This window comes from Pieris rapae, chromosome 15 (genome assembly GCF_905147795.1).
Source record: "Pieris rapae chromosome 15, ilPieRapa1.1, whole genome shotgun sequence".
NCBI classification, from domain to species: domain Eukaryota; kingdom Metazoa; phylum Arthropoda; class Insecta; order Lepidoptera; family Pieridae; genus Pieris; species Pieris rapae.
The window spans coordinates 5,610,159-5,629,037 of NC_059523.1; the positions used below are offsets into that span (position 1 = coordinate 5,610,159).

An 18,879-nucleotide genomic window follows, 5' to 3' on the forward strand; every position below is an offset into this window, starting at 1 on the left:
TATAGTTTATCCATTTGTTTCGATTAGTATCATCTTGTTTATATGGTTATAGGCTTATTGTTACAATAAAGTTAATTTTTGTATTTAGTCTTGGTTTATCTTGGGAATCTGATACGTAATTTCAGTAGTGGTGTTAGCAAACCAGTTAATATCGTCATTGTTCCATGAATAGTCATCATCAGAAAGCATGCTCCTTTTCGCCTGATGCAGTATTAAATATAATCCGAACACCATTACACCAGTTAGTAGGAATCTGAAATAAATGATTAATAATAGATAGATATTATTATTATATAACTTTACTGTATATGAAAAAACAAAACATTGATAAAAATAATTTAACAGTGACATCTATATACTGTTATTAACGTTTAATATTGTAAGTATAAATATTTATAACAAAGATTATAAATTTTATTAATCATAAAAAAATAATAATCTCGCTCACAGGAAACATCTCAACATCGCTGAATTAGAAATTCGAATTTCCGAAAATATTTGCGACAACCCAACAACAAAAAGGTTTTCATTAATAAGTACTGTCTAGCAAATAAAACAACAAAAAGCAGAAAAACAAATTAATTTAGTGTTACGCTACTGATTTTTGGAGTAAAATTTAATACATGCAATTGTTAGTTGTTTTCTCTAAATACCTGCCAAGTTCTATTTTTAATTGTCATAACATATTCAAAAATTATAATTAAATTGAGCATTATTAATTCTCTTACACAGTTTTTACAAACAAAAAGCATAAATACATGCTTACAAAAAAAATGCAAGTCAAATTATGAGCCTTTTCTGTAAACAATATGAGAGGACTTGAAAACTATTTAGAGATGAAGCTTCCTTGTGGTTTTAACTAGAGATAAAACGGATAGCATTTTGGCCGGATACCGGAGTCCGGATATTCGGCCAGCCATGTGGCAGAATAGCCGAATATAAGCCTAAGCCGTTTGATATATCGCACACACGCACACTTCAATCACTCAGGTTTAACTCAAGAAAAACTACTGACGATTCAAAAAAACGAAGTTTACTCGAGCATCAGTTAGTTGTAGTTAGTACTAATTCATTAATTTTTTTTTATTGCATTCATTTACTATTGCGTGATTAAAAAATTTACAACTAAAACTAATTATATTTTTTAAGTGATACTAAGACTGGATAAAGATAATAATTCTTAAAAATATATTTTTTATCCAGATTTTTTTTAATTCGCCCGGTTAGGCATCCGGCCTAGTAGTTAGTTATCCGGTATCCGGCCGGATAGTAGAAAGCCCACCGGATAGGCCGGATACTGGATAGTTACCGGATATTCGTTTCATCTCTATTTTTAACTCTCTTTTAATAAGAGAGGAATACTTTTTTGTTTTTATGTGTTAATACAAAGTAGAAATACAAAACTCACTGTCCGTTGTGATTGTATAATCCACAAAACAATATAACTAGTCAATATACTCTATGTATTCTCTTCTAAAAGGTATTGATGTAGTAACGGGTACTGCGTACGTCGTTGAAGTCATGTTATTCTTTGATGCAGTATAAACAGCGTTAAAGAATTTAATCGACCAAAATGCAGAGAAAATTAGTGCTCCAAAAATAACCACACTGTAAGTATATGAAATAGTTGGTTATTATTGGGAATAGTTGACTCTCTCGAGGCATCTCTAGTTCTTATAGCGCCCGTCTATCAATACGTAAGAGAGTCGAAATAAATAGGCAGGAAGTTAAATGGGTGCAAGTTCATTGAGGCTGGTTCTACTTATATACCGTAAACTGTATTAAAGTTCGGTTCCAGTCTAAAATACACCGGAAAACAGCGCAGTTTGTCGGTGCCCGTACTACACGTGAAGCCGCTACTAACTAGACTCGTAGCTTCGTATTATAGGGGAACAAAAATTGCTCTATTTTTTTTAAATATTTATATTTAAAAGGTAATACTTTTTATATTCCGTTTATTATTTTAATATGCCTTCCCTGATTACCTTGCGTATTGTTTTCAACTGTGTCTTAATGTATTAAGAAACGCAGTGAAGACATTAGTCTAATGATTTAAATTATTTTCCCTTAATTGTTACAGTTACAAAAAAACTAGTTATTTGATTGTCATTTTTGCATAATTTTTTCACCGATAATTGATCTGAGGGAACTTTATGAAGGCTGTTAAATGAGTGTTAAGCTAAAGGTAGTCTAGTTTTATTATGGCATTCCTACTCTCTTTGTGTTTAGTAAAAACCTCGCAACAAATTAAAACGTATGTTTGTATGTAACGTTTTCGAATGTCGAGGATTCGACTTCAAAAATTCTTACACTGAATGTGCTAAGATGAATTACAATTTATAAAGCCAGATTTTTCCTGTAAAATTACGAAGAAATGTACTGTATTACTGATGAAATAAAAAATACTTACAGACCAGCACCCATTTCTAAATATCCAACAACCAATGCACACAAGATGTTCCTTCACTATTAAATCTAGAATAGTTCGTATATTTTGACTCGTATTTATTAACTTTTGTTTTGGTGTTTACTTAACAAACCATTGTTCTCTTTGTTGTTGTTGAGCTGTTCTTTCATTGATTGCGTAATATTTAAAAGTGATGCCCAAATAAATAAATGGTGTAATCTGTGGCTGCAGTCAGATTTTTTTAGTATCTTAATTTTTTTCATGGCTACAGCCTGATTTGATGTTGAAATATTCTTTATCATCTATTGTAGAGTGCTTCCTCGAGAAGGTATATTTATTATTCTTAATAATAGGTATTTTAATAAAAACGCTTTATGTTAAATCGCCTTTAATATTTACATACAATTACATTTTTAAAACTGTTATATTTATATAACAAACGAAAGCATTGAAATAGCATTTTTATTGTCTATCTACCTTCGTTGTCTTATTGTTCTTTATACATCTTTAATCTTCTTAAAACCAAATTGACCTTTTCACCACCTAAAAATAATATTTTTTATCGTTTATTTGTTTTGGTAAAATTATCGATACATGATAATATACCACGCCATTGTCAGCGAGTAATGTAATGCACTTTTAATATAGATAACACCAATTTAAATATTTACCAATTCCAGTCAAATTCGTAATTGGAATTTCATTATTAACACGGTCCATGGCGAGTAAATGTTTGGCGCCCAGAAGTAATGTTACCATCAGCGCACCAAAGATGAGGAAACTGAAACAATTTAAATCTATCAAATCACGCATTTTAAACTATCAATCCAAACCATAAATAAGCTAAATCTACTGGTACATGATTATCTATTGGGGCCTTTGACCTTAAAAATTATTAATTTACAAAGAAGTTTCACTTCTGACTTGGGTACTGGAAGCACGCACTCTTTTTGTGTTTTTATTCCTTCAGCGTGACAGCCCTTTAGCTGCCCACCGAAGTATTTCGAAGCCAATTCGACTTAAGGTCGGTTGTTAAAAGTATATATTTTACTTTATTAATAGTATATATTTGAAACATTGATTTTGTGACTTCAAAGAGTCCTTAAAATTTGTATTATTATTTCTCAGATATATTTACTATTTTTGTAATTTCAATATTTTCTTTAAATAACGTCTATTAAACGATATAAACCTTTTTAACGGCTCCGATTGCTCGTTAACAATCCTGGGATTAACTGGTTTGCTACAGCGTAAGTCACGCCAATGTAAGAATATAAAATAAACTTACTACTTACTTACTTACTAATTAACTTAAAATCATACTTACGTCCCTGCTATCATGCTCTCAACACAAAACACTTTGAATACTGTGTGAATTATAAATGCAACCAAGTGTTTGAATGTTATGATTTAACATCCTTTCTTTCTATACACATAAGATTGTAATATGATATTAAAAAAAACAAATTTTACCACAAACAAAATGTGCAATATGATTTAAGTAATTACCTTACTTACTAGTAAGTAATAATTACATATGAAAATCTTTAGGAATGCTTTTTGTTATTTGAAATAAAATGCGAATTTATATATATTCTTATATTGTTATAATGGCAAAAATAACATCCCGCTAATAAAATGATTTCGCTTGATAACCGCTTCCTAAGTTCTGCACCAGAAATGAATGTATTTCCATCGGTCTTCGGGAGACTTAGTTGAATGTGTTTTTATAATACTTAGGTATAAAATGTATTAGTAGTTTACGTAAGAATGTACGTTATAAAATATAATTACTGTTTGACATAAATGAATGTTCTAACAAAAACGTAATAAATCCTCCAATTTCCAAAAAAATGGCTTTTGTCAAATATTCCAGTTCCGGCTTCGCACGGGTGCAATGCTGATACTAAACTGACACTACAGAAAATCTGTGAACGTTGTATATAAAAATGTGGGTAATCCATAAGAGATAGACATATACCATCACGGACTTTTCTGTAGACCCTTACAATGTTTACAATACTTAAGTACATTATTTTGATAAAACTCGTAGGGTTCAGCCTGCGTTTGCAATGTAGGCGGAAAAAATGTAATTATTTACGACATCACATTAGAAACCTCAAAAATAACAGTACTTCTCCACTATTATATAAACCTTCCTCTTGAATCACTCTATCTATTAAAAAAAACGCATCAAAATCCGTTGCGCAGTTTCAAATATTTAAGCATACAAAGGGACATAGGGACAAAGAAAGCAACTTTGTTTTATACTATGTAGTGATGTCATAATCTGTTTCTAAAAGCACCAACACTTGGATTTTTTACACATGACAATTTCAATGATACTTGCATTTTAGATAAATATACGCAAAAAAACCAAACATCTTTCGTTAGGTCGATTATAACATTGGTGGTAATATTATATTATATATGGCGATTCATCATTAAATATATCAAGAATTCTTCTGCTAGTCACATTCTCTGGTGGACCTGTAGTTCTAACTGGTGCTAAGCCAGATTCCAATCTCGGTCTTCCAACTCTTACTTCGGGCGTATTAATTACATCACCACTGCCTTCGTTAACCACTTCCAACGCATTACCACCTGAACCGCTACCGAAATCATCTTTTACATCACCACTACCCTCGTAACCACCCTCTTCATCATACCTCGGAGTAGTTGTAGTTGTAGTGATTGCAATACTGGTGGTATTACCAAGAAAGTTGCCTTCCATTAAGGCATATTTGGTTGCCCAATACGTTCCGAAAGCTAATAGACACGTCACTAGCAAACTGAAAAGTAATGTTATTATATTAATATATATTTTGCTTCCATGTACGGGGGATACAACACATCTTAACTTATCGTTGATTTATAATTTTAAGAAGGTGTACGAACTAAATTAATTTTTATTTACGCATAAATTTTGATTTTAAAAACATTTGGCAGAGCTATCCTGCTTAGCTAAAAAGTTTGACGTGTTATTTAATTAACAAATTGTAAAACTTAGGAGAACTTACTTATTAGAATTTAATAATTTTAATATCATTCTGATCACTATTTACATAATATATATTAATGGCTTTGTTTTGTCATTTATATAAATATATAGCTAATTTAATATTTTTCTCACAGTGGTTGCCTGGTAGTGATCGTTTGTAAACGACAAGGCCGCCAGTTGCCCCCTTTCATTTAATTATGTCAATTCTATTATCTTCTTATGCAACGAAGACTTAAAAAATAAATAAATAATAAGAAGGGCAACGACCATAGCGGTTTCGAGCAACTTCCTAGTAACTAAAGGCAGTTTAATACATAGAACGCATATAATTGGAATGTAATATTTTTTTAAATTTTAGTTTTTAGATCATGAGACTAAAATACTTACAATCCAAACGTCATGGTTCTAACAAGGCGCGGTAGCCAAAGATAAGTTGATGTGTTTTGAACTATATGATTAAAGGAAGTATTCTCTGGTATTGACCATAATATCAATACGCATAAGGGCATTGACACATTTTAAATTTTCGTTATTTATTTTTTTAGTATTAGAAGTAGGCCGGCAACGCACTCGCGAGCCCTCTGGCATTGAGAGTGTCCATGCGTGATGGTATCACATCAGGTGAGCCTCCTGCCCGTATGCCCCCTGTTCTAAATACAAAATTAAAACATTTTCTCTTCCTACGTAAGCGACAATCATATCGTTAATTAAATATTTATTTTTATTTATGTCTATTATTATTCTATTGTCTTCTCTGTCAGTTGTGTGTAACAGTTGTATATTTACACAATTTGTATTAAATGCAACGCTTAAACATACATAAAATATCAACATATTCATGTGTTAATATCAAGAAGAAAAAAATCAATAACAAGCTGGGACGAGGCCTTAAAATAAGAAGAACGAATCATTTCCGGTTACATATTGTCCAAATAAGCGTGAGAAAATTCTACTGTAAATATTATTTTCTCACTGTGCGATCCACCGCAGGTGTTGTTTGATGATTTGGTTTTTTTAAAAGAGTACCGAGAGTTTTTTACCCCGGCTTTTTCTCTAGGCCTACACCCTCTTCTTTGCCGATGTGTAGGGATACCTACAGGTTTAAATTTGTTGACGTGGAATAAGTGATACCTCCTATCTTATGTTCCATAATAAACGTATTTTTTTTTTTAATTTTAACCTCAATTTAGTGTCAGTCATTACATTTATATAAGAAGAAATAAATAAAAATATAATTAAATCATTTATTTGATACTAACCCTAACAACTTAACTTAACAAGCGTGTGAATAAAATAAAATAATTCATCATAACTTCGGGCCGATGGTAGTTGTTAATGGATGATGAGTTGTGGATGCGTTGTGGTCGGCCATGCTCAATAAATATTTTGTCGTCCAATAGGCGCCAAACGCCAGGATTCCCGTGACTATTATACTGTTGAAAATATATAAAAACGTTATTAATATGCCTTATTTGTTTTATTAATTTAGCCTGGAGACAAAAAACGATGTCAAATACCAGCAAGAAGTAAGTAGAAATTTAAGAAGGACCTTAGGGTTTTAGATGCATCAAATATTAATAAATTCAGAGCATTTTACTTCGGTATTGTGTTGAAGGGGAAGATAGAAACATAGGTGTAATGAATTCAATAAAAAAAAACTTACAATCCAAAAGGCATTTTAAAGCTTCTAGCAAGGCTGCGCTTGTAATATTAATGTTTTAATAATACCATAATCAGTAATTTGTCTTCTTATATATTGTTTTAGCAAATGATTTTATTACAATAATGACAAGGCACGCGTTCCAGTGTACTGCTATAGATTAGCATTTGTCTTACATATTTCATAAATTCATAATTTAGACTTGTCCTTTAAATCCTTTTAATTTCTTTTTTAGTTATTATAGTTTATTCATCGTAATCACACAAATACTAATTGTTATTGTAATTGTACAATTTACAAAAACTATATATAGTTAATTACTAATTGTAATTGTACAATTTCCAAAAACTATATATAGTTAATAACTGTTAAATATTTTTTTATAAAAAGTGTCAAGAACTAAAATTTTGTACGTACTGTGTTTATTTAACATAGGGCGCTATTACAAAGTTTAGTTACATAAACTTGGTGAAGATGGCGCTAAATCTGTATAAACAATTATAAAACACGCTATTATAACAATTTCGTTTTGAGTTATATCTCACACAATACGTTTTTCTGGCATCGCTTCTCGGCCTTTTGGCTAAGATCAAAGTGTAGTATCTGTTCTTTTCAGCTTAATATCTGAAAGTTCCCGCATAGTGGGACCAGTATATTAAACTGATTTTTGGAAACTGACGGGATGTTCGGGGCTCGCTCCACTCCTGTCACGGGTCGGCCCGGCATTGCAGTGCCGCTGGGATCGGCCCATATAATAATTTATAATTAGTAAATAACATATTATATTAATAATAATTAATGTACTAAATGTCGTTTTTTTATATTCATGATTCAAAAAGACTCCAGGGCTAACTCAGGGATCTTATATAGCCTAAAAATCCGTTATCCGAAAAAAATATTTTTTAATACAGTTGCTCAAAAAGTGGCATATTGCAGGGAGGTATAGCGTTCGGAAAGTGGGCTATTAGACACTCGTGCTTTTTCTTTGCCATTCCCGCACTCGTGCGTTTTCTTTGCCAACTGTCAAAACAATGTGTATTAAAAAGAAAAAACCAACCACGAAGGTTTTATTAAAAAGATTCATAGAAGTTTTTATGATATATGATTTCTAAATATTATAATAATTGGATTAAATAAGTTCGATTAGGTTTCTTTTCATTTCATATCAATTAAAAAGAATTTTATAATATATGCAAATACGTATTTTTAAAAAGTTTACTAATAATTGGATTCAATAAGTTAGGTTAGGTTTATTATATTTCATATCAATAAAAAAAATATTAAAAAGAAAAAACTAACCATGAAGTTTTTACTAAAAAAAATCACAGAAGTTTTTATGATTCATGCAAATATTTTAAAAAGAAGCTACTATTTGTTTAAATATCAGATTTAATGATTGGACTCAATGAGTTAGATTTGGTTTTCTTTCAATAAAAATAGTCTACTGAAGAATTGGCTGTATGGGCCAAGTTCCCTTTGCCTACCCAGAATGGGTGAAGAAAAGAAAAAATAAGCTTTGCTCATATTCTTTGCGGTTGGCGCCATTTTCCAAAAATGTTCTTTCGAGTTGAGTTATTTGTTGCACAAAATGAGTACTTTCGACGATATTTTATTTGAATGAATACCACCCGAACGCAGTATAATTGCATAAAATGCTTCGGAGAACAATTTACCGGAAACATATAAGTCGCTACTTATCTACGTGCAACGAATTTATTCCGTAGAGAGAATAGAAAAAAAGCAAATAGTTTAATTAAATTGCTTTATTTTTTCGCAACTGTATTAATAATAGTCGTTCAGTACACGTGCGGTACCGTCATTGCAACTTGTCCCGACTGTCAACCCTCACCTTCGGCTGCGCCTCGGCTCGGGTAGACATTCGTCGGAACTCGTTGCAATGACAGGCTTTCCGCACTTGTAATGAAATATACTATTAATACTTACAGGCAAAATACAGTTTCCCGCGCCTGTCGCTTTTTTTTGCCTTTCTTCGCCAGGTATTTCCTATTGATACGTTTCACGAACTTTAGAGATACGACCTGGAGGTCTGTATTCTGTAATACTTTTGCAAATTGATCAAAGTTATTCCGGTATTAATGCATCTGGCAGCTGCGAGCAATACAAGAATAAGGTGTAATACGATTTGTTGGACAGTGTTAGAACTAATGCGGAAAAAATATTCGGCAAACAAAAATGTACCTAACGGGACTTATTCTGTTTTCTATGAATAGCTTTTGAGCGTTTTTTAAATTTTTTATGAAGTTATAGGTCCTGGCGGTAACTTTCATCCCACTGCTTTATCGTTTTCTGCCTTAATATAATATAAGTCCATATGCTCTCACAGACCAACTATAACGTGTGGCTTGTAGACACTTTTGTTTTATAGAAACATCGTTAAAAGACATTCAAAATCCTAATATTTATAAATTACGTGTCACTTTGTTTGTCCGCTATGGACTCTTAAACTACTGAACCGATATATATTTTATAGGATAGCTTACATCTCAATTTATACCCGCAATATTATTTTATTGCAAATATTTGTTTATTATTTGATACAATTCTAACAGATGGCGCTGTGTTAATAGTACCAACGTTTCACATAAACTATCTACCTTTCACATAAGTTCTCCCACCGTTTCCCTTGAATAGTTTACTTATATGTAGTGTAAAAACCTTAGAAAATGCGATAGTGCTTAATTTAATTTTTTCGATGAATTCTAGATGTTTGGATTTACAACATATTATAGACATGACATGAAAAATATTTTTATTCGGCTTAGTGCTGCTATAATTTTTAGCATATTTTTATATCAGTTACTTAAATATGTAATATCATTATTTAGATATTATTTATCAATTTTGGTTTTATGAAACTTAACCAGTTTAGTGTTCAATATTTCTATATTAATTTGTCATTTAGATAAAACTGAATAATCTATGTATTTAATTCAATATATTTTGCATAGTCAGAATTACATGGATTTTTTATATATTCTAATATATGATTGTGGTTTCATATACACATTGCATCTTATAGCTTATAGTAGGCAATAACTTTAACAGAAAAGTCATGCGCGCTCTAAATACTTTGTAAATATTATCGTAATCAATCAAATGCGGCTTTTCCCACAGTTGTTTTCGATAATTATAATCAATTGCGCATATATTTATACCTACATGTATTCATGATTTATCTTCACAACAATCTCAGAGAAGTAGACTATCAAACCTTATGATTTAATTGATTTACGAAAAGAAAAACCTTCTTATTTATATAGATAAAACAGCAAGACATTTAATATTCAAATTATTTGAACTCCATTTTACATAATAATAATGTAAAGGAAGTCTAAAAAGGTGAGAATACTTGCTAATATACATAAAACTCCGATAGTGAAGTAAATTTTATCAAAAGGCCTCGTTAGAGTAATCTGCGCGGCATGTTCCAAAACATCGCTCAGTCTATGCGATCTGTGCTGCTTTAGTCTTTTGAATTCTAAGCAAACCTGAAAATAACAGCTTCTTATAATTACATTGTATACAAGATATTAATTCAGATTTGGGTGATATAATTAACTAAAACTTGAATACGTGATAAAAATAAATAAAATAGTTATTATTCTCACCAAGAATAACCCAGTTGTCACCAATAAAACTGCACCAGCGAATAAAAAATAGGCGTGAACGAATGTGTAGAGCTTATCTTCTACCACCAGGCTTATTATTAGCCCAAGCGGAATTGTTGTTTGGGACCATATTGCACCACCAACGAGTGTCTGTTCATCTCTATTCTTAGGTCTTAATTCTAATTCAGTCCCAGCCCAAAGACCACCAGCAGCAATAACACAACCCAAGCTACAACATTTTAAAATTATACTCGGTACATTGCGTACCATGTCGCATAGCAAGAAAACCAGATCGACAAAAAAGAGAATTGAAATTTTTATACTCCATAATTTATAATACTCTTGTAAAAACAAGAATTGTAATGACAAATGTCTTATAATGACAATTGCTTTGAAGCATCGTATCACGAAGTTTAGGTCTAGGGTGTAACAGATCGATCAATTAAGTTAAGCTCTACTTTCCGTAGCGGGAATCGTGATGGGTACATTTAACCTTAGCTAGGTTGGATTTATGCGAAATAGATTTCGGCACTAAAATGTTTTCTTTATTTCTGTACCAGTCGCAAAATTGCAGATAGAACAAGTAGGTACAATAAAATTTAATGAAATCGTTATCAGAATCCGTTACGTAGTTTTGGGATATAAAGTGTATACGTAGTGATCGCTAAAAAATATTTTTGGCTATTTCATGTATTTACTAAGTAGGTATACAAAACTATTGTATCCAAGTAAATCAGCAAGGCTTACATAAAATATATATATTAAACTTAAGAAAAATTGTAATACTTGTTGTTGATGTATTTTATATACATCTGTCTAATTGCACTTTTTGAAAATATTCATTTTTAAATAAGACTTATTTAGTTTTTATCAGGGGGGTATGTAGCGCTCAGTAAAAAGAAGTTTTAGTGCCAATCCAGCGCAAACAAAATTATAAATATAGGTTAGCAAAAAAGCGGACAGTACATACAGATAGATTGTAGATACATATCTCATATATTTAGAGATAATTCTCGGTAGTTAAATGAAAATCGCCTATAATCATGTATTTAATATCATTAAACTAACTGTATTTAACAAGGATAAACTAAAATTAATTTGTACAAAATATCTCCGGACAGTTTACAGACATCGGTGGTTCTAACATTATGTTTATGAAAAAATATTTGTTTTTTATTTATTCGATTACTTTTCTTCACATTACTATGGCTATTGAGCCATCAAATTATGTGAGTGAACAATGCTGTTATTTGGTCATATAAATTTCCTTTCGTGTGCCATCGTGGTGTAGCTGGTAACGTATCGGGTTAAACGCAGGGTCGGATAACTATAGGCTTCTTGGTAACATTATCTTACTTGCCACCAATACAATAAAGCATAAATAGGTAGCCGCTATTATTTTGGGAATGCGAACAGCAAGATGACTCGATAATCTTACATAATGTGTAAAAGTTATTTTTTTTAAACTCATTACTTGATTTCGCCGCAGCAAAACTAAATTCTTTTTTCACATTCTAACTTAATAAGAATAATAATAGCCTTTATTCAGATACATTTTACATTATATATTTTATATACATTTAAACAAATTACCATTTTAATCCAATTCTGGTGCATCTGTGTGCCCTTTTCTGGCAAAGGCCTCCTCCAAATCCCGCCATTCCTCTGTGCACTGTGCCACTCTCTGCCATGTACCACCTGCTGTTTCTTTAATGTGGCAATCTAGTAGTTAGTAGGTAGTTCTAACTTAGACGAAGTTAAGTCTAACAGATCGTGAAAGTTTTAAGGACGGTATTAAAATGCTTTATAAATTTTAGGGTACATTCTCAGTACACGTGAAAGACTTTCAGCTGTGTAAGGGTCCAAAACGCAGAGACTGTTGCGATATCAAGGCTAAAATGCTCAACGATGTCGACTTATCATATGACATTGTGATCAAAGAGGACATCATTCCGACCAGGGTATTGGCTTTGCGATAACTTTAATTAATGTCATCACAAAATATAACTGTAGATTTTATTTTAAAATAAAATATATCTCGTATTAATGTAGTCAATAAAATAGATAAATTGAGTTCACAGATCAAGATCGCTTTTGGATTTAAAAGACTAAGAGGCATAGATATACATCGATAGACTAAGATTAACTCAATTTGCTTCTACCCTCAAACTAATGTTTTGTTATGATCTGAGGCTTCGCTTCTTTAGTTTTTTGGAGCTGTTATCATTCTGGCTTTTGTGATTCTATATTACCCAATAAATAAAGGAAAAACAAATATTTATAATGAAAATGTGATTCCTATACTTATAGCGACAATTAAATATTGGTTGATCTAAAGGATGTTACTAATAAAATTTTCTTACTCTTATTTATTTATATAAATGTAGTAACAGAGGTCGTAAAACCCTTTCCGCTAATAACTGATCTCTTACAGACTTTAAAAATATGTTATGTTTACAGGGGAAAGTATATGCAAGTGTCAATGGAAAGAGCGTCATCCGTCTGCAAATGAAAAAGCCTTGCGATCATCTCTTCATGAAGCCACTTTTCCAAGCGTTACTAAATGTGACAGATGATTGCACCTTTCGTAAAGTGAGTTAATAATTAATCCTACTACCTTTCCACTGGCACTCCTGAGTTGGCCAGTGGAAAGAACCTAGTACGCAGCACAATTAGGAGGATGCCATAAGGCCCGCTCGACTTATGGATGTCCAAAGAATATAAAGATTTGCATTAAATATATGAAGCATCACACCCCAATAATGTCGGTGGTTTAGTGTTGGAAAATGTCAGGTTTACGCCAGGTCTACTTAGCCCCGCGGTACCACAATTGCTTAAACGAATTAGTCGACTTTATTAAATAATATAATAAATCCGCGTTTACATTATTTTGCAGTTGCTCTTAATGTAACTTTAAGAGAATAAATAAAATCAGTGATTAGAAGGCTAAGAGGCGTTCTTCCCGGGATCCAAACTTACCAAAAATTATTCAGTGTGTAAAAACCAACTTATTAAAAACAAATTTCAATTATTAAAAAAAACTTATAATATAAAAAGCTGACTTACCACGTTTCATTTTGTGGGTTAGGGGTTTTTTTACGTTTTTGTATGTCTTCAGAGTTTGAAGATTAAAAAAGAAATTTCAATGGCCGGCCAAAACTGTGATTGCAGGATTTATTAGACTTAAAGTGATCTATTTGCGGTATTTAGAAGTAGTATTAATTTTAAAACTATAGGGATCATGTTCGTTTACATTCGCTATATAATTTTTTAATAAAATGTATTGTCTTTCAGGGTAAGCATCACATACAAGTGAATTTAGACACAGTTGCTCAAAAATACTATGGTGGCATGTTCTTGTATGGAAATATTACGTTTAAATCAGTGTATTATAATGATAAATGTAATTTGTCCTGTTCAGTTTTACAAGTGGAATTACTCCCGAAGACGAATACTATTTTGGCAAAAAATTAAAATCGGACTTTAATTTGTCGTATCCTACGTCGTTCATTTAATATCAAATTCTATCTATTTGCTTATATAATACTGTGAAAAGATTGCAAATTCTCTATATTGTATCTTAAAATAAAAAGAAAAACACAGAATAATCTTTAAAACTTTATTTAATGATACTTCTAATTGAACAGCCGTACTTAGATTTCAATGAATTATCTATCAATGTATCTACAACCTGTTAAGTCTGGGCTTAAAATTTGAGTATCTGTTTTGTGATCACATTTTTAGATAGGTAGGTGATCAGCCCGAATGCCTAATTTCTTTACGATGTTTTGGTTCACAGTATAGGTATTCGCACGAAACCATTAGGCCAATACGGCTCTCCATTAAATAAATTAATAGTTTATTATTTATTTTAATATGCAAATAAGTAACAAAATATATGCTTCATTTAGATAGCAACTGTAGTAAGCATTGCAAAAATATATACAGCTACATTTCATGAAACTGTTAACTAATTAACGAATCTAAGTACGACAGTCTTTGATAACTACACTTAAAGCTATACAACATTGTACTAAAATTGTCATGGGTATTATTATAGTATTTTAGCTAAGACCTTAAATTACAAATCCGCTAAAAGTATAACATTTGCAAAGTAACATTATAAAAGAGTATTTTGAATCCTGGAATCGAATGGGTACAAAACTTCAAATTGAAAATACTACCGCTTCTGAGGTGGACTTTCCTATCACATCTCTAAGGGCAAGATATATAGAGCGCACTGAGACTTAGCTTAGTGTAGATTAAGCGTAAACTATGATTTATTATTTATAGACATTTTACCGGTGAGATTAGGCTAAGCATAAGCTAAACACAAAATGACAAAATACAAATTGATGTTTCATTTCATGGAATACCTTTTTTAGTATCCTTAAATAAAGTATAAGTAACTTAAATCAGAATTTTAAAAACAATAAACGAATGCGTTTCCCGTGAATTTAGTCCGAATTATTTCATCTAGTAATAATAACAATATCATACAATATTCGTGTTGGGTATCTTTGGTGATTTAAATATATGTGTAACAACAACAACCACATTCTAAAACTATAATATAATTTAATTATTTAAATCTAGGGAAGTTACTTTGTTAACATGGAACTTTTTGGAGTGTTAATATTATAAAATACTGATGATTTTCTTAATCAAAAGGACAACTCTCATCATGATCTAATTCAACACAATACATTCCTCTTGATCTGAAACAAAATAAATTAATTAATTCAAAAAAAAATTATGAGTTTATATAAGATAGTGATTATCTAGATTGAAGATTAGTGATATCTATATTATGTAACAAATATGACTGGCCTAATTTCAAAAATTGTTTCAACAATAGAATGCTATATTATTTTATTATCCCTATCCCATCAAAGGTAAACTAGTTAATTAAAATGACGTCCTGTAAAAAAAAGACTGTGATTCAGTTGTAAGATTGAAAACTTATCTTTACGAATCTTACGTGGGTGGTATATCATCTCCCAGGCGTATAGGTTTTGCATCGGCCACCAGCAGCGATGTACCCTGCTTCGGACAGGCAGAGTCGCAAGGCACGCCCATCATACGAACGCGCCTGCGTATACTAGCCGCAAAGTAACAGGAACTCATGAAATGACTACATCTTGCTACACCTGGAGAAACATGATATTCAAAAACCTCCTTCAAGTTGAATGGCTGTTTTGTTAAAGAAGGTAAACTTGTAATGCGTGTAGCTTTTTGTAACATTGATTTTTTGTTTTAGTTATTATATTATAAGTATGTGTGCGCACGTCGTCCGCACCTATCGCCGAGGACACATAATTTGTATAACTTGTTTTTTTTTTGTATTTATTATGTGTGGCCTTGTACGTGCTATAAATAATATGCAATACGAAAATTTCCTGCGTAATCCAGTAATAAAAGCTTTATTTGATTCCCGCTTAAGTAGAAAATTTTACCTACAAAGAAATAAAAGAAAGGATAATTTGGTATTAAAATATTTTATTGTATATAATTAATCTCCTCAACTTTTCTTTACTTTTATAGCAAAATATTCGGCTTTTATTCACTTTTTTTTAAGAATTTGACGTCTCCTTCATCGACATAGATAAAAATATAATATAATAAGGGGCCCATAGCTGACCATGCGTCATACTCGTGAACGGGTGCTACTGTTGGTGACTGGTCGTACTTGAATTCGTGTATATCACCGCATACATTAGTTCTTGCTACTACTAATTATTTGCGTGTTGTTCTCACGAGCATGTAAATGCGTGCTCCTATTTCACCATGCCTCCTGCTGATAGAGGACAAATCTTTGTTTTTAATTTATTTTATTAAACTTTATTACTCAAGATACATATGGAACATGGTTTTATGGTTGCAGCTCCTTACAAACGTTGTGTAATAGAAAAAACATGGCGATTAAAAAGAGTGGCGGAGAGTTTTTTACCAGTTCTTCTCTTCCGTCACTTGGCAGTCAATGTAAAATTAGAATCATTTAATGGATATTTCTTTTTTTGACGTTCATAAGTGTACATTATGTTAACTATATGAATGAATGATTTTTGGTTTGATTTGATTTCATTTGAAATGCTTGCAAACGTTTTGTAAAAGAAAAAAACCTGCCGATTAAAAAGAGTGGCGGAGAATTTACTGCAAGTTCTTCTCTTCCGTTCTACGCCCTTGATTTGAGAACTGGAAGAAAATGTAAAATTAGAAGCATTTAATGTAATTTTCTTTTTTGACATTCATAGGTGTACATTGTGACCTAATTGGAAAAAAATGACTTTTGACTTTGAATTTGAATATCGGGAGCTAATGGTAGTATCTATTTCAACATGAATAGAATAGAAGCCATAAATAAAATATCGTAACTTTATACTTAGATTAACTGACTGTCACTTGTCAGTGTGGTTTTGTATTAGGTGTCTAATTAGCCACAAGATTTTCTACAAGCGCGAAAGTTCACACAGATTTCATAAGCCTCATTCCAAGATAAATTTTCTTAAAGTTTCTTAAATGGAAAAAAGTATATGGTGGAGTTGAGTACTTTATATATCCATTTTGAAAGATCGTTACAAGATTTAAATAACTTCGCTCGATAGAAATAAAATCATAAGAAAGAAATAAATCACAGCCAATTTCTGTGTGTGATTTGATTTTGACGCAAAAAAAAAATTAAAATTACATAAATTTAATGTTGCGCCGGCGCGTAATTACTAATTGTTTTTCGCCTCAGTGCTCCAGCTCTCATTATCATCATCTCACACAGCAATTTGTGCTCGGATAGGGCCTTAATAGAACGTTGTTATCAAGAGACTTACTCAGTAAGACTCAGTAGACTACTACAGTAACTTTAGGGAGAGTCGATTTATATGCAACATACTTAAGCCTACAATTTTATATTGTACTTATTATTATAAAAATACTGTCAATTGTCGTACGATATAAATTACTAATGTATATAATAGATAGACGTCATAATATATATAATAGATGACGTTCACTTTTGTTTTTGTTTTTTGTTGCATTTCCCTGTGCTGCTTTACAGAAAAAATGCTGGCTGTTGAATGAAACCTATAAAATTACTAATAATTTAACATACATGATAAATTATTAGTATTTTTTTGAATGTTTCAAAACTCAATTTAATCCGAATCTGATGAAACTAATTCTGTTTCAGTTATCATATACAATATATATTTTATATATAATAGGGGGGCAATCGAGACTGCTGACCGCCCAAAAAGACAGTCGTCGCAGCCCATAGATACCCAGTTTTAGTGGGTGCGTTGCCGTCCTTTAAGGGAGGAGTACGCTCGAATTTTGAATTGTTTGAGGTCGTATCTCACAGGGAAGACCCCCGCCAGTAGTCGATTTCACAGTTTGCTAGTTCGCAAAAGAAAATGCCTTGTGAAACGGACTGTTTAATTATATTTATATATCTTGAAAGATTTACAAAATTGTCAACTGTTAAGCTAGACTTGAGCACTATAAACTATTATACAAATAGAGAAAAAAATTGTAACGAAATAAGTTTGTATTCATTGTTAATAGTCTTATGGCAAAATACATATAAGAGAAAACTATTGCTGATAATTAAACGTTCGCTTAACAATTGATTGGATTTATAAAGGCAAGGTACCTTTATAGCGTGGGCGAGGATTTAGATCATAAGTATGACACCAATTCTTAATAACCTAACTTATTATAATATGACATTATAAAAATCAATATGACATTTGCATACCTATATGGCGTATATACTATCTTCGCAAATAAACGATTTCATTTCAAGTAATATCTTCCCACATAACAAGTTCTTATACTGGGATAGGTTCACTTACGCATCACATGACCCTTGCATCCGGGTTGAAGCCTGCCACCATTCACACAGAAATCGACATGGCCAATTTGACCACTCTCTCCCAGAAATCCTGCATTTGTGTGTACTACCTGGACCACGTTTGCGTCATCACGACTAAGGCGGAACTCTCTTGAACCATATTCAGAGACCAGGGGTCGAGCTGGATCCAATCCTGTGAAAAGGTATACAATCATGAGTACTAAGTAAGTATATTGTATAATAAGTATAAGTTATATATATATATAACTTATACTTATTATATATATAAATACTAAGTATATTTGGCAACTGTGAGATAGACAAAGTATTAAACGC

General features: G+C 31.6%; 3 protein-coding genes, 2 long non-coding RNA genes and 1 other non-coding gene across 6 annotated transcripts in view; 2 read left to right on the forward strand and 4 right to left on the reverse strand.

The window, feature by feature from the left end:
- Positions 1-2,837: 2,837 nt before the first annotated feature.
- On the reverse strand, positions 2,838-3,790 carry LOC123689826. The gene is made up of 3 exons (XR_006750705.1): positions 3,735-3,790; positions 3,079-3,188; positions 2,838-2,950 (listed from the first exon to the last, which is right to left on the reverse strand). It is a non-coding gene; the product is annotated as an uncharacterized LOC123689826 (long non-coding RNA).
- Positions 3,791-6,638: 2,848 nt separating this feature from the next.
- On the reverse strand, positions 6,639-7,119 carry LOC110992280. Its single transcript, XR_002600154.2, has 2 exons — positions 7,072-7,119; positions 6,639-6,841 (listed from the first exon to the last, which is right to left on the reverse strand). It is a non-coding gene; the product is annotated as an uncharacterized LOC110992280 (long non-coding RNA).
- Positions 7,120-7,631: 512 nt separating this feature from the next.
- Positions 7,632-7,824, forward strand: LOC123689848. The gene has a single exon (XR_006750721.1). It is a non-coding gene; the product is annotated as a U2 spliceosomal RNA (small nuclear RNA).
- Positions 7,825-10,394: 2,570 nt separating this feature from the next.
- LOC110992255 lies at positions 10,395-11,041 on the reverse strand. The gene is made up of 2 exons (XM_022257993.2): positions 10,698-11,041; positions 10,395-10,577 (listed from the first exon to the last, which is right to left on the reverse strand). The coding sequence occupies exons 1-2, from the start codon at positions 10,965-10,967 to the stop codon at positions 10,395-10,397; spliced, it is 453 nt and encodes a 150-aa protein (XP_022113685.2). The 5' UTR covers positions 10,968-11,041.
- Positions 11,042-11,902: 861 nt separating this feature from the next.
- Positions 11,903-14,171, forward strand: LOC110992254. Its single transcript, XM_022257991.2, has 4 exons — positions 11,903-11,926; positions 12,515-12,658; positions 13,158-13,289; positions 13,992-14,171. Exons 1-4 carry the CDS (start codon positions 11,903-11,905, stop codon positions 14,169-14,171), a joined length of 480 nt encoding a protein of 159 aa, XP_022113683.2.
- A 131-nt stretch (positions 14,172-14,302) lies between these two features.
- LOC110992248 (phospholipase A1) overlaps positions 14,303-18,879 on the reverse strand; it is a 33,131-nt gene continuing 28,554 nt past the window's right edge. Inside the window, exons 6-8 of the mRNA XM_045631449.1 lie at positions 18,545-18,736; positions 15,679-15,847; positions 14,303-15,415 (exon numbers count right to left, since the gene is read on the reverse strand). Coding sequence (XP_045487405.1) covers positions 15,358-15,415; positions 15,679-15,847; positions 18,545-18,736 — 419 coding nt within the window. The 3' untranslated portion in view covers positions 14,303-15,357. The remainder of the gene's footprint in view (positions 15,416-15,678; positions 15,848-18,544; positions 18,737-18,879) is intronic.

Excerpts from the sequence above, each read along its gene's own strand:
- LOC110992255 (XM_022257993.2), bottom strand. The coding sequence starts at position 10,967 with ATGGTACGCAATGTACCGAGTATAATTTTAAAATGTTGTAGCTTGGGT. Across the intron at positions 10,578-10,697 it reads TGACAACTGGGTTATTCTTG|GTTTGCTTAGAATTCAAAAG; the intron begins GTGAGAATAATA and ends TGTTATTTTCAG.
- LOC110992254 (XM_022257991.2), top strand. The coding sequence starts at position 11,903 with ATGGCTATTGAGCCATCAAATTAT. Across the intron at positions 12,659-13,157 it reads AGGACATCATTCCGACCAGG|GGGAAAGTATATGCAAGTGT; the intron begins GTATTGGCTTTG and ends TTATGTTTACAG. Across the intron at positions 13,290-13,991 it reads ATGATTGCACCTTTCGTAAA|GGTAAGCATCACATACAAGT; the intron begins GTGAGTTAATAA and ends ATTGTCTTTCAG.